Genomic DNA, 14,718 nt, shown 5'->3' on the forward strand with positions numbered 1-14,718 from the left:
GTGTTACTGTCAGTGCGTTTACTTTAGAAGAACCTGGTGCTAATACTTAGATCTTCAGTGTCCATTAAGAGGGGATTTGGGCCTCTTTTCCATAACGTTTTCCCTTGGGAGCTTCTGCGCGTTGCTGTTTATAAAAGCATGGGTGCTTGGGAGATACCAGAGGACGTGGGCCTGACCAGAACACGCTGTGAATCTGAGCTCTTCCTTTTGGCAGGACCTGCACAATTTAGATCTAATGATTGGGATTGCCTCCGCGGGCATTGCTGTGTACCGAAAATATATTTGCACAAGTTTCTATCCTTGGTAAGTGCAAACCGGTTCTGATTACTTCTGCATCATGCTTTACAAATATGCTGAACCAAAGTAATGTCAATTCTAATTTTAAACGGTTATTTCTAAAAAAAAAAAAAAAAAAAAAAAAAAAAGGGATGGAAACTCTCTCCCAAGTGTTCACCTCTGACCTCTGAATCTGATCCAGAGTCAGCACTTGGGAACGTTAGTTTGGTTTTTATCGGCGTCCCCTGCCCCACCCGACTCCCTCTGTGGTGATGTGGATAAAATGGTGCAAGGCGGGTTTTGGAGTTAAAAAATCCTGGGCAGTGCATTGGCCAGAATTCTGAGAACTTTCTCTGGGCCAGAACTGTGTTTTCAATGCGATTTTTACTGATTAATTGAACTTTTTACCAAGTGTTCGGTTCTGGTCTAAAAACTCAGGGGACCCAAGACTTGAATCCCCACAAGACAAGCCCATGGGCAAGGCAGCGCTGTCCCCCGTTCAGCACACTTCACAGCGGAGGACTAAGAGCACAGCTCAGACCCCAGCTTCAAGCATCCTAGCCGGGGCCCTGAGGTGGTGCCTCCGAGCCTCCGTTTCCTCATCTGAAAACTGGGCGTCATAAAACGTACTTCTCAGGCTGCTGCAAGGCTAGATGAGGGACTGCTTGTAAAGCTTTTAGTAGGGGACCTGGTATATAAAAAATGCTCAGTTAATGGTGGCTGTAATTGTGTTGTTATGCAAACAATCCAGGGGCTGCTGGGCACGCAGCTGTTGAGTAAGGAGCTGGGATGTGGGTCCTCTTTCTGCGGCTCCACACGGCCCCTCCCTTCCCCCCCCCCCCCCCCCCCGGCTCCCCCAGGTGCACACCAGCTCATGCAGCGCTGTCACAAATGCAGCTGCAGCAAAGAGCACGCTGCTCATAGTTCTTGTTACTTAAAAGCTACATCATCATCCAGCGGCTCCTATGTGGTTCCTGGCTTCCGTCAGCTACTTGGTGTTGGGCCGAGGCGATGGGGCCGCGAAGTAAACTCCACGGAAATAAACTCTGGCCCTCGGTCCCTGGAGCAGAGGACGGGCACTGGGAGACGGCAGCCACCGCCCGACTGATCCCTGATGTGCTTTTTTTGGTGTGTTTTCTTTTCCTTTTCGCAGGGTGAACATCCTAAAAATCTCTTTCAAAAGGAAGAAGTTCTTTATCCATCAGCGACAAAAGCAGGTGAGTTCTGCCTACGCTTGCTTTGTTTCTCGTGTTTCACCACCTCAGCTCCTTCAGCGGCTGAAGGCAGTTTGCCGTGTGCAGAGCCGGGAGGGGAGAGCAGGCCTTCGGTGGGGAGGAAACGGAACTCGGAGCCCCGAGGAGCCAGCAGCTCTCTGTGGAACTCACGCTGCTTGTCTGGTTGGAGAAGTAACTGGCTTTGGAGTCCGACGATGGATTCAGGCTAGCTCTTCCACGTACCAACGGGCAGGTTACTTACCTCCCCCTAGCCTAGCCGAGTTACCTTATTTACAGAAGCACAGCCCTGCCAGCTTCTCCGGGAATCGTGAAGATTAAATGCAAGAGCATTGGTCAGAGCGCCGGCGCAGGCGAGGAGCAGGAGGTGTTAGCAGGGTCAGTCCCTTCCCTCCATGTGTCTCGGATGCATGCCGGCCTTTGTGCGTGTCTCCTGAGAGGACCGGCCCGCCAGTAACTCCCAGTATCTCCGTCTGGTTGTCCGCGAGGAAGAGGGGCTCAGCAGTGAGGGAGCTGAGGCTCCCCGCTACGAAGGGGAGGGGCTGGGATGTAAACCGGAGCTGCCGCTCCTTCCAGGGCACCACGCTCCCTCTGGTTACGCTGCAGGCTTTTCACTCACTGTCCCTGTGTCCATTTCCCAGTGCTGCAAAGAGAGTGTGAACCTAGAATGGCTCCCCATCGCAGTGAGCACTTAGAAAGAAAAGCACAAAAGCCCAGAGAAAACCAGGGCTAGCCTCTGGGGCTCCCGCCCCCCACAGGACTCACGGTGGCCCAGAAATGCACAGGATGGTACTTTAACGTGAAAACAAATCCTAAACTCAGGTAGGCTAACAGGAAAGCCGGTAATTAAAGCGATTGTTCCGTACAAGCACTCTATTTCACTCTGCTTTATGGAAAGCAAGTAGAGAAATCCAGAGTGTTACGAAATTATTCCCGTGGTCTGCTGGGTGAAAGTTCTCTCTCCAGGGGAGAGGTTTGCCCAGAGCTAAATGTTCTAAGGAATGTATCCGACAGCCCTTCTGGTTGTTCCAAATATATCCAACCTAGAAACGCAGGCACCTTTGAAAGGGAAGTGCTCACGAAGGACCACGGATACTGACAAAGAGTAGACGCGGGTCGCCTTTCCCACGAAGAAGATGGCTAACCAGCCCACGCCCGAGCATTCCTGCAACGCTGGGCTGTGGCCGAGGCCTTCGGGAGCCAGTTTCCTGCGGTCTGCCGCGTCTCACGTGACTGCCACCCGTGTGGCGTGAGATGCTGAGACCTCCCGCCTGCTTCTGTGCCGATGAAATCTCTACTGTGTTTCTCCTCCCAGACTGAATCCAGGGATCACATTGTGGCCTTCAACATGTTAAATTACCGATCTTGCAAAACCTTGTGGAAATCCTGTGTCGAGCACCATACGTTCTTTCAGGCAAAGAAGCTGCTGCCTCAGGAAAAGAATGTTCTGTCTCAGTACTGGACGCTGGGCTCCAGGAACCCCAACAAGTGAGTACACGCTGGTCTCCACACCAGACTGAGAAGTAAACACGTCCTGGTCCCCACCGGGGAGTGGACATGCTCAATCGGGGGTGGGATGGCATCACCCAGGGGCCCCCGGCGCTGGGGCCGCGGCTGCTGACAGGTCTCAGAGCCATGGCTGCCATCCCTGCGGGGGCAGTGGTGTCTCTTTCCACACATGCCCAGGTTCTGCTCATGTTCCCATCGCCTGCTTCTGCCTCCCCGCTCTGCTATCCTCCGAGCTCCCAAGCAGCCAGCATCACAGCTGCTCTCACTCCGGGTCACAATGAGGGAAGCACGTGGCCATGACTCAGGGTCACCGTGGAGCTGGCATATGGGCTTTCCTGGCCTGCTGCCACTAAGACAGCCTTGCCCACAGAACATTCATTCCCTGGGATGCTTCGTAGTAATGAATGAATAAGAGTTCCAGAGTCACGTGACTGGTATGTGCTATATATAACGATCATGAAATAACAATTATAATTACAAGTAATAATTATAGCTGATAATTATTGAGTGCTTGCTTTGTATCATGCACATTAATTATATTTAATTCTTAAAAGTATAATCCCTTGTGTGCTATTATGTACAAGAATAATATTCAAAGAATTTAATAAGTAGTAAAGTAAAAGAAATTAACCTATACATGTTTACCTTTTAATATAGATTAAAATTCATTCTCTAAGTAAACTAACCATGCTTTGTATATTTTTGTGTATTTGTGCTCAGATTGCCTTCTAAGTACACGCTGTAGCAGAAATTGTTTATCAATTATTATTTTTTAAAAAATATGTTTTTATTGATTTTAGAGGGGAAGGGAGAGGGGTAGAGAGATAGAAACAGCGATCAGCTGCCTCCTGCAAACCCCATGCTGGGTATCGAGCCTGCAACCTGGGCATATGCCCTGACTGGGAATTGAACCAGGGACCTCTTGGTTCATGGGCTGATGCTCAACCACTGAGCCACCCTGGCTGGATTCAATTATTCTTACGATTTGTAGATCATTTGTTGGTTTGAGAAATTGGTTTTGTGATTTTTGCATTGTTGATGTGGCTGTTGCTAACTAAATAACGCCCCTATATGAGCCAGTGTCTGATACATGGGGCTGTGTCAGACAACTCCAGTGACTTTCCTGTTTCATTGATGATCATTAAGTAACTATAGATTCAATAAGTAGGAAGTTTCTGTTAGTATCAGTGATAGGATTTATGGCGCTACGTGCTCTCTCTCAGCTTCTGATAAGCCACAAACAAATGCATCTTCAAAGTTTTTAGCTCTTATAATACTGTCTAGTATTTTATACATTCATCAGCTGTATTACTGAGCAAGCCATGAGCACAGCTTACTGGAATGCAGTGTTTACCTCAGTTGGACCCAATCCTTCCGGCCAGCTGAGAGCATGGACTCTGGTGCCGAGCAGCCTGGGCTCAAATCCTACCCGTGCCACCTCCGTTTTAATTTACTTTGCTGCTTCAGTGTCCTCATCTGTAAAATGCAGTCAGCATAGAGTGTGGGGGAGGGCATCTGGTTATGCACTGTGGCATTAAAAGCTGCCTTTATTTTGGTAACTTAAAGCAACAACCATGGTATTATATCTCAAGATTTTGTGGGTCAGGACTTTGGGAAGGCCTCAGACAGACAGCTCTTTGCTCTGCGACATGCAGCTGGTAGCTAGTCTGGTCTGAGAGTCCAAGACGACTTCTCTCGCACACCTGGTGCCTTGATGAAGTGATTGGCAGGCTGGCTCACCCGGACCCCTCACCTTCTCTGTGTTCCCAGGGCCTCTCCATGTGAGCCCTCCAGCAGGGTGGTTGGGTTTCATACACACGGGCTCAGGGCTCCAAGAGTCTGAGAGAGAGGTGGCTGATCATCGTAAAGGCTGGGTCCAGAAGTGGCACAGCTGTGACCAGCTGCTCTGCAGAGGTCACAGCCGTCACAGGCCAGCCCGATTCAGGAGTCAAAGAACCTGCAGCCACCTTTCATCGGCCACTGGGGTCACTTGGGATGTTGGGGGTAGTCCAGGGGCACAGGTCAGCAATTCTTTACTACCAGTGTCAGCTTCATGTCCTGGGAAATCTCAGCCCCACTTTATAGATGAGGAAACTGAGGCCTAGAGAGGTTCCCGGCCTTGGTGAACCCCTAGAGATACATCTGCACATTTGCATATTAGGCCTCCCCCTGAGAGGGTCCACATAAAAGAAACTCATTCTATGTTTTCCGAGCTTATGGGACAATGGAACACTTTTTTTTTCCCCCAAAGAGTACCTATTAATAACGCATGACACATCCTTTGGGGAGCTGCTACATTAAACCTCTGAATTGCCCGCTTGCTGCCCTCCCTCCGTGCTGTGCTCTTGGTCAGTGGTAATTTGGTGTAGGTTCTGGTTAGCAGTGCTGCTGTGTGAATTTCGATGAGGGTGACAATGGCACTTCTTATTGTAAATTAGTGCAATGATATTCTAGGGTTTGTTTTGTGTTGTTTGTGCCCTTTGGGGTTTTGTTCTTTTGTTGTTGGTGGTGGTTTTAGGCTGCAACAAATGTGTGGAATATTTCCATACAACATTGAAACATTATTTAAAAATCTAGAAATCCCAGACCTGAGTTTCCCCTAAACTGACTTCAAACTTCATCCTCTGAAATAATTCACTCTGTAAGGGATCTAGATAGCTAAGATTTAAATTCTCGGTACAAATAAAATTCAAAAGTAACCTTCAGCTCAGCCAGTGTGGCTCAATGGTTGAGCGTCAACCTATGAACCAGGAGGTCACGGTTCGATTCCTGGCCAGGGCACATGCCCAGGTTGCGTGCTGTAATTAAGACAAAAAAAAAAAAAAAAAAGGAGAGAGAGAGAGATCTCCACCAGAAGAGAAAAAATAACATAAAGAAAAGTCAGGAGAGAAAAGGATCGCTTCTGACCCCTGCACCTCTACTCCTGCTCACCTCGGCCAGTGTCACCAGGGTCCGGGGAGGGAGTGTGTGCAGAGCGTTCCACTTACACTGCAATGTCTTCCTTGTTGAACATGTCAGTGTAGAAAGTGAACCTGCATCTGGTTTTTCAGGTCTGTAAATAACCAGTATTGCAAAAAGGTGATTGGAGGGATGGTCTGGAACCCAGCCATGCGGAGATCCTTATCCGTGGAGCATTTAGAAACCAAGAGTCTGCCTTCTCGGTCCCCTCCTATTACTCCCAACTGGTACGTCCTCCTTTTTTTTGTATTACTCACCAGTAAGCACGTTCTCTCAAAAAAATAAAAATAATAATCTACACTAATAAAAGAGAAAGATGCAAATTGACCGTGACGCCCACCAGCCAATCAGGAGTGAGTATGCAAATTAACCCAACAAAGATGGCAGGTTAATTTGCATGCACAGGCACCGAACGGCCGGGGCCAGAACACTTGTGTCATCGCCATGGCGACGACGCAGGTGTTCTGTACCGCCCCAGCCGCTTCGGGTCTCTGGGCAGCGTGGGAAGGCGGAAAGGCAGCTCCGGCCGGAGCAAAGGCAGAAAGGCGGCTCTGGCCAGAGCCAGGGCAGTGCTGGCAGCCAGGGGAAGGAAGGCCCATTCTTGCACGAATCTTCATGCATCGGGCCTCTAGTTAATAATAAATTCCTAAATCAAGATGGCCAACAACAGAATTTGCATCGGCAGGTTTGGCTGCTGCAGAGGAAACTGTTTTGGCGAAAGGCACACGTCTAGCTAAACATTTTCCTTGGTGGATAATGCCGGGATGTTCTTTTTTTAAAAGTTACTTGGTCTAGATTTGAGAACTGCAGCCTGCTGGAATGCCCTCTTGGAATGCGAGTGCACATGAGCCAATTAATGTTCTAACAGGTCCTGTAATAAAGAGCGCGTTGGGTTTTATTTTATTTATCTAATCTCATGTTTCCCATTAACATCACAGAAGAAACTTTGGGGAAACCTGATACAGGAGCACGATAGAACTGATGTACGGATGTGCGATCCTCAGCAACAGTAACAAATGCACGTGGGGAGGGAGCCCGCCCCCGTTTAAGATGATGGAGTTGGGGAAAAGGAAGGAAGTGGCAGTTGGGCAGCGCGGAAGGACACTGGGTTTGTAGCTGAAAAACCCAGGCTCAGATTTTAACTTGCCTGCTCATTCACAAGTTTCTTTACCTCTCTCTGGTCTCAGTCACCCCAACTATAAAAGGATTATAAAAATTGCCACAAAAGAAGTAATGCCTCAGTGCTTTGTAAGCTAAATAAATAGTTTGAGGTGGAATTATCATTGTTACTTTATGACAATGTGTCCAAAAAGGCATCAAGCGATTTCTGTGAATGCTTCCCCAGCACCCTGGCGTCAGCCGCAGAAGGGACACCCATCTGGAAACATTGCCCCAGCTCCATGCTGGGATAGGAGTGTGACTTTCTGTTCATTTCACGAAAGGCCTGTGAACCTTTAAGTTCCCGGGCTAAGGGAAATTCTCACAGGCCTCTGGGTAAGGACCTGCCACTGGAGCCCAAGGCTCTGGGCAAGGATGACGATGTGTTTGTTGTTAGCAGTCGTAACAGGGCTGAGCAGATTTGCTTCTTGGGTTCCAAGATCTAGTCCCACATTCTTATTAACACATTGCGGACAGATCACGAGAATTCTCGTGTTTTCTGTTCTAAGGCTTGTGGCCAATCATGAGAATTCTTTAAAAATACATTAGCTTGTAAGAACATGTAATAAATAACTTCAAAATGCAATGGGTATTTAATTTTAAAGCGTGCCTTTAACATTTATGTAAAACGTTTTTTGTTCTCGTTCAATAGAAACTTATCTGGCCACTGGGTAAAGCTAGCAATAAAACTACTGGTACACAGTATGTGAAGAGGTAAATTTATGCTATAAAGTAGCTTAATTTGTCTGAGAGTATCTTAGGCAGCAGTGCCAGGGACAGCAGAGGCCCAGGATGGCACCCAGGAGAACAGCTGGGTTTGATGTGCCACACCCGTGGCCCGGAGCTCTAATGCTATTTATAGGTCCTCCCTAAGGAGTTACCAGCCTTTCCACTCTGCTGTGGACACAGTGTTATTGATTATCCAGGCCCAGGGGGTTGTGAATAGTGGAGGCCCTGACAGTCCCAAGGACAAATGGCTAACAAGGGGAAGGAGGAAAAGCTGAGGGAAAATAGAACTTGGAAAGCTAAGCTCCTGGAATCGCCACTGCAATAGTCGGTGCCCAGGGGCTGCACCTGGCGTCCTGAGAACATTGCCTCTTCTGACTTATTCTCAGGAGCAGGTAGGTACAGCTAAGGCCAGGGAGGTGCTGTGACTTGCTTAAGGTCACACAGCTACTGCTGCTATCAGAGGAAAAGGATAATGCTGTGATGTCCATCTAATATCACATAAGATATATATATATATATATATATATATATATATATATATATATATATTACAGAGCAAACATTTCTTCTTGGATCACATGAAATCTGCATGAAGGGATGTACTAGTAGTTGAAATAAGGTTTGAGTTTTGACTTAACCTTTTATTTCTACTGTTCAAGAGAATCAGGAGAATTGTCAGATCAGCAGTCAGTATGGCTTATTATTATTTATGCATTGAGAACTTGAGTCCTCCTTGAAGGATGGCTCACCCTAAATCAATACTCAGTGCCCTCCCAAAGGGCATAAACCATCTCCTTTACCTCTTCATGAAACTGAGCCTACTGCTCTGGGGGCTGCACCGCTGGGCTGACAATGTTGGGGACCCGCGTGGCCCCTGGTGGACTCTGGGGTAGTAATGGGTTAACTGGCTCTTACTTTGCAACCGCATCAGCCCAGTCATTCTTAGAAAGGTCAGGGCACAAAGTTAGATCGCTGGTGTGTGATAAAAAAAAATTTTTTTCAAGTGGAATTTGCTTTCAACACCTCACGCTCCACCTTTTCCCCACCCAGGCGAAGTCCTCGGCTCCGGCATGAAATCCGAAAGCCAAGGCACTCTTCCGCGGATAACCTCGCCAACGAGATGACGTACATTACCGAAACCGAGGATGTGTTTTACACCTACAAGGGCTCCCTCTCCCCGAAAGACAGCGATTCGGAGGCTTCTCAGAACCAGAGCCCACACCAAGAGTAAGAGATTGGGTTATTCTCTCTTTTTACTTGCTTGTGGTGACTGTGGAGGAGGTTGCCCAGGCCCAGATGGCCAGAGTCGAGGGCTCCCTAGGGTGCCCACTGGAAGGCAGGCTGGGGTGGGGGCCTGGGGGCTGGGGCTGGACTTGTCAGAGTTGTTACCTGTCCTGAGCAAAGCTCAGTCTCATCCCACATTCCCCGGAGGTACGGACATGTTAACCACAGTAGAATTTCTCTCGATGGTCAGATTGTACCGCGGCCGGGTTCCAGATCCCTGGAAACAAGCTTCTTTCTAGCTCTCCACAGAAAGCCTGCGCAGAGCCACAGCGTGCCCTCTGGGGTTTGTTCCCTTTTTGTCTTCAATGAATAGTTAATACAAAGAAAAGGCATGCGTAGGACACCTCTGATTTTCTGTGACGTTTGTGTCAAGGACAGTTTGCGTCAAGTTCTTTTATATCCCCACTCTCCTTTTTTAAATGTGACCAACTCCTCTCAAGGCCAGGAAAAAGATCTCTCCTAAAATACTAGCTTGAGTCCTATTATTATTCACTAAGATGTATCGTATACGCTAGTTCCCTTTTTGACTTGATTACCAGGGCGCTCAGAGCTCCATGATATGCTCAACTGAGTTGGCTTCCCCTAGCCCAGGTTTCTGATAGAGTCCCTACTCTTCCTTGCTTATTAATGGGCTTTATTTGTTCTCTTGTTGTAATGAGTTCACAGTTCTGCCATATCTGTACATTTTAGGGTCAGCTATCTCAAACCATTTTTTTGAAGTGGGAAAGATACAGGTCCTAAAGAAATAAAATGACATCTTAAGCTAAAGTGGGATGGGGTCAACTCTTCAGCCATGGCCACAGGTATCCATTCTGCGAAGTCCTATACTAACCCTCAAACATAAACATCATGCCTCCCCCAGCAGCATAGGGTTCACACGGAGGCATTTCAGTTCCTCGGTAACTTTTTACCACTCCAGCTCCTGGTTTTAAGCATTGAATGCAGCCTGATTGTCCTCTGGGCCTCACAAGTGAATTGCAAACCTTGTTTCCCATGTACGTGTGCGGCTGCTGCCTCTCTGCTGTCCTGGACCACAGCAGTCACGGTTTCCAGCTTATCCGTGTTCTTAACACGTCTAGTTAGATAATCCCTCTGGCCATTGTTTCCTCGTGACCCGGAGCTTGGACAATGCTTTGGTTGAAATGATCACTATCTCTTGCTCCAACTGCAGGCCTGGTGAGGCTGCAGTGGAAGCGGGTACATTCCTCTGTGTAACCCCGGCTTTGCCAATCTGGAGGTGCGCGTGCAGGCATGCATCGCTCCAACTGGTTTGCGTCTGCAGTGGGCTTCTGTCGCTTTGCCGAAAGGAGAAGGAGGGTTTGGGGACCTGACAGGGGCTCTGGGAGGCCCAGGCACAGCCTCGTGTCAGATCTTCCCACTGCTGTTTGCAGTCTCGTTATGGGATTGTGGAGCAGCTAGACCTTCCCTCACCAGTCCAGTAGCCGCTACCCACATGTGGGTATTCCAAGTGAAATTATTTAAAGGAAAATCAAATTTAAATTGGGTTCCTCAGTCACACATCCTTATCTCAAGTGCTCAAGATCCACGTGTAGGTAGTGGCCACCGTGTTGGATGGCACAGATAAATCTGTTTCCGTCATCACAGGAAGCACTGTTAACGGCACAGCTCAGCGCCAGGTGCAGGGAGAGAAGCTCTGTCCAGGGCTGTGGGCATGGGGTTTTTTGTTTGTTTGTTTGTTTTTTGTTTTAATATATTTTTTATTGATTTCAGAGAGGAAGGGAGTGGGAGAGAGAGAGAGAAACATCAATGATGAAAGAGAATCATTGATCGGCTGCCTCCTACACAATCCCTATGGGGGATCAAGCCCACAACCCAGGCATGTGCCCTGACCCGGAATCGAACTGTGACCTCCTGGTTCATACATAGGTCGACATTCAACCACTGAGCCACATCGGCTGGGCAGTGGGGAAGTTTTAATCCAGCAGCACACTTAATACACCCTTCGAGGCTCATTGAGGAAAACATCGAGACAAATTAGACAAATCTTTGCCTTCAGGGGCCTCCGGGCAAGTGGGGCAAATGGCACATGATCAGTCTTCATCGTCGCTCTCTGGGGCTCTGCCGCATTGCTGAAAGGAGAAGGGATTTGGGGGAATTGTCTGAAGATTCTGAGAATTATGTGTCCTGCATCAGATTTCCCTGCTCTGGTCTGCCGCCACACCATGGAATTGCAGAGCATCTTAGACCTTCAACAGTCTAGTCCAGGAGCCCCTACCACATATGGCTGTTCTAATTTAAATTAAATTTCAAATGCACTTCCTCCAGCTCTGTTTAAGACACTGCTAGCCCTGCTCACCCCTACGCATTGCACATCCATTCTTTCTGAAACTCTTCCACCAGACCTTGTAAGACGTGTCCTTCTGGACACTTTTTCATTTTGCAGCTAAATGTTAAAAGTAGCGCCCTAGCCAGTTTGGCTTAGTGCAGTGGTCGGCAAACTCATTAGTCAACAGAGCCAAATATCAACAGTACAACGACTGAAATTTCTTTTGAGAGCCGAAAACCAACTTCTGCTCATGGGCCACAAAGTTTCAATCGCACTGTACGTGTGCGCCCGCACGTGGTATTTTGTGGAAGAGCCACACTCAAGGGGCCAAAGAGCCACATGTGGCTCACGAGCCGCGGTTTGCCGACCACTGGCTTAGTGGATAGAGTGTCAGCCTACGGACTGAAGGGTTCCGGGTTCGATTCTGGTCAAGGGCACATGCCTGGGTTGCGGGCTCGATCCTCAGTGGGGGGTGTGCAGGAGGCAGCTAATCAATGATTCTCTCTCATTATTGATGCTTCTACCTCTTTCTCCCTCTCCCTTCCTCTCTGAAATCAATAAAAACATATATTTTTTAAAAAGTTGCAAATAGCAGTATTTCAGAGGCAGCCTTCCTTGTTGGGGCTTTGCCAGGTGCACTGACAATAGATGTCTCACAGTCACATAGCCGCTGCCCTTTGCCAGTGGGGTGAACAGTTGAAAAACTGCAGCCCCGACCACCCCAGTTAGGTGGGGGACCCCTTCTGGCTGATGGGTCCTCAGAGGCAGCTGGCCTCCCTGGGCGTCTGGGGGTGGGGGCTCTCTGTTGCCCCAGGAAAGAAGGGAAGGTTGAGCTGTACTTAGTGAAAAAAAAACTGTGGTTATTTCAGTGAGTATTTGCAAAATGTTTAAGAAACGTTTGACATGTTTTATACAGCAGATTTGTGTTAAGAGGCGAAAAGAAGGATTCTGTCAGAGAAGTCAGATGAATACTATCACAGGCAGCGAGGAGGGCTCCTTTTAGAAAGCAGAATTAACTGTAATGTTCTGTACCCATTCAAGCAAGAAGGAGAAAGAGAAAGGAAGAAAAAGAGCGGCTAGACTCTAGCTCGAAACCCAGTGGCGCAGCTCAGGGTCTCTGAGCGCTCTCTGGGTGGATGAGTCACCCGCCGGCATGTCCTTGCTCACAGCAGCACAGCGAAGTGTGGGGTCACAGATACCAATCCTTGGCAGTTTGCTCTGTGCCCAAGTGGGCTGGCGGTACGCGCTCCTCCCCAGGCTCCTGCCTTCCTTTCCTTGTTTCAGAGCGAAGGCCAAAACCTGCAGAGAAGGAAGTGTCCTTCGTGGCAGTAAAACCCAAACCAACCACCCCACCACCCAGAAAAACGGGAGGGCAAGTCCCCTAAAGGGAAAATGGCTTTGCCGAGCAGACGCTGGAGGGAAGCGAGTTTGCGGGCAGATGCGGGGTGCGTGTGAAGAACGTCGCTGTTGATTTACCCGTGGTTTGGATCACCAGAGGAGACACTCCACAGAGGGCGTCGGGCTTTGCATAGTCTGGTGCCTTTGCTGTTCGCTCGTCTCTTTCTTCAGAGCCGCCTTGTTCCGTGGGACACAGGATGGCTGCCACTTCTTACTCAGAGCTTCTGTGCACACACCATGTGAATGCCCTTAGTGCTGCTGCACGGAGGCATGGTGACGATGATACATGTTATGTGTGCATTTACCACTGTTAAACTTTTAAATTTGCTTTTACAACGGCAGGGAGGAAAACATTTTTTAGACAATGTCTGTGCGTTGGAAGGTGCTTAGGGAATCCTGCTCTTCAGCCACGTGGGCCATGTAGGAATCCCCCAGGCCCTGTCACCTGGTGACGGGAGCTCTCCTGCAGGGTGGCAGCCTGTCCCGAGGTTGGGCAGCGCCTCCTCCTTGGCAGTGACCCAGAACATCCATTGGTCCCTGCCTCGAGCTCCCGGGACACCAGAGAGGGTGTCTGTTTCCTGTCCTACCTGACAGCCCCACGCACTGTCCTTCAAATTAAACAGCTCCAGCCCTTCGGCCACTCTCCACCCTTCGCACCCAGTTTTGAACGTGGTGGCGGGATCTGGACCCCGTCTCAGTGTCTCCCACAGAGACCAGCCAGCAGCCGGGTTTCCTTAGCAGTTTTGCATTCGTTTCCCTGCACCGGGCTGTCCCTCCCTGGGGTCATTGCCAAGATAAGAATGGCATGTTCAGAATGTCTCCACATCACAAGAGCCCAAACTTCGGACACCGGTCTTTTTGTTACTCAGTGGCCCTTGTGTGAGGATCCCTGTGACACATTTCTCCAGGAACTTTGTTCAAAAGAAACGCAGCGTTCTGAGAGAGCCTGCCGAGGCGGATCCTGCGTGTTAAAGAGATCCTTGTCGCATTCTCGGGAGCTCTGATCTTACAGATGCTGAGAACGGCTGAACCCACCCTCTCTGTTCACCTGGGCTCCCTGGGTTCGAGAGAATCCCATGCTCTTTTAGAATAACTCCACGAGCCCCAGGAGCCGCGTGGAGGCATTTTCTCCTTCATTCATCCAGCGTCTTCGTGGAGCGCGCTCTGCGTGCCTGGCCGAGCCTTACGTGCACCTGGACAGGAATGGAAAGAGGTCGGGGGTCTCCCCCGACCGTAAGAAGCTCAGAGACTCGGAGAGAAACCTGATGGGAATGGCCCCGTTGTGTCCCACCTGTCCCACCGCCATAGCGAGTTAGGGCTGCGGAGCCCTCCGTGGGAGCACAGCTGCTCCCCTGCACAGGTTGGGGGCAGAGGTATTTGTCATTGTCTTGGGTTTAGGAAAGAGGGGTGAGGGAAGCATCACGCAGGAGTCTCTTCTTCATGGGCAGTCCTGCCATTTTCACTCTCTTTTTCCTCTTCTCCAGAGGAAAGAACGCCACCATGGCTTTTGTTGCTGAAGCCTGTCACATTCACAGTTCTGGAGCTGAGGGCGACCTGCCTGCCTGCCTGTCTCCACCCCTTTATTCCCAGGGAGCTGGGGTTGGTCAGCCCCTCCCTGGCTACTCTGGATCCCAGACGGCAGCGGAAGTCCCCCTTCCCTGTCCCTCCTCCTCTGACAGGTGTCCCCTTCCTGCCTCAGGGACAAACCTCTTGCTTCTGCTCCCTCCTCCAGCCCCAGTCACCTGCCTGCTTCCTCCAGCCGCCCTCTCTTCTTACTTCCCTCATCCTACTCCTTCCCCAGGAACCCTGGCTCCACCCACAGCTCCCCTCACCGCTCCCTCCCCACCCACTAGGCTCTCCCTCATTAGCACGCACATCCTGCCCCCA

General features: G+C 49.5%; 1 protein-coding gene across 11 annotated transcripts in view; it reads left to right on the plus strand.

Annotated features, from left to right (window-relative positions):
• The window catches only part of PTPN3 (protein tyrosine phosphatase non-receptor type 3), a gene marked incomplete at its 5' end in the record, with an annotated part of 101,378 nt that overhangs the window by 54,532 nt on the left and 32,128 nt on the right, over positions 1–14,718 (plus strand). For 7 of the 11 annotated variants that reach the window (XM_079790554.1, XM_079790547.1, XM_079790549.1 and 4 more), the window contains 5 exons: positions 215–303; positions 1,430–1,493; positions 2,824–2,996; positions 6,068–6,202; positions 8,913–9,089. In XM_079790554.1, the coding sequence (XP_079646680.1) occupies positions 215–303; positions 1,430–1,493; positions 2,824–2,996; positions 6,068–6,202; positions 8,913–9,089 (638 nt within the window). The remainder of the gene's footprint in view (positions 1–214; positions 304–1,429; positions 1,494–2,823; positions 2,997–6,067; positions 6,203–8,912; positions 9,090–14,718) is intronic. The other 4 variants (XM_079790551.1, XM_079790552.1, XM_079790550.1 and 1 more) reach the window with 3 other exon arrangements.

The sequence above is a fragment of the Cnephaeus nilssonii genome (assembly GCF_951640355.1).
Source record: "Cnephaeus nilssonii genome assembly, chromosome: 14".
Lineage (NCBI taxonomy): Eukaryota > Metazoa > Chordata > Mammalia > Chiroptera > Vespertilionidae > Cnephaeus > Cnephaeus nilssonii.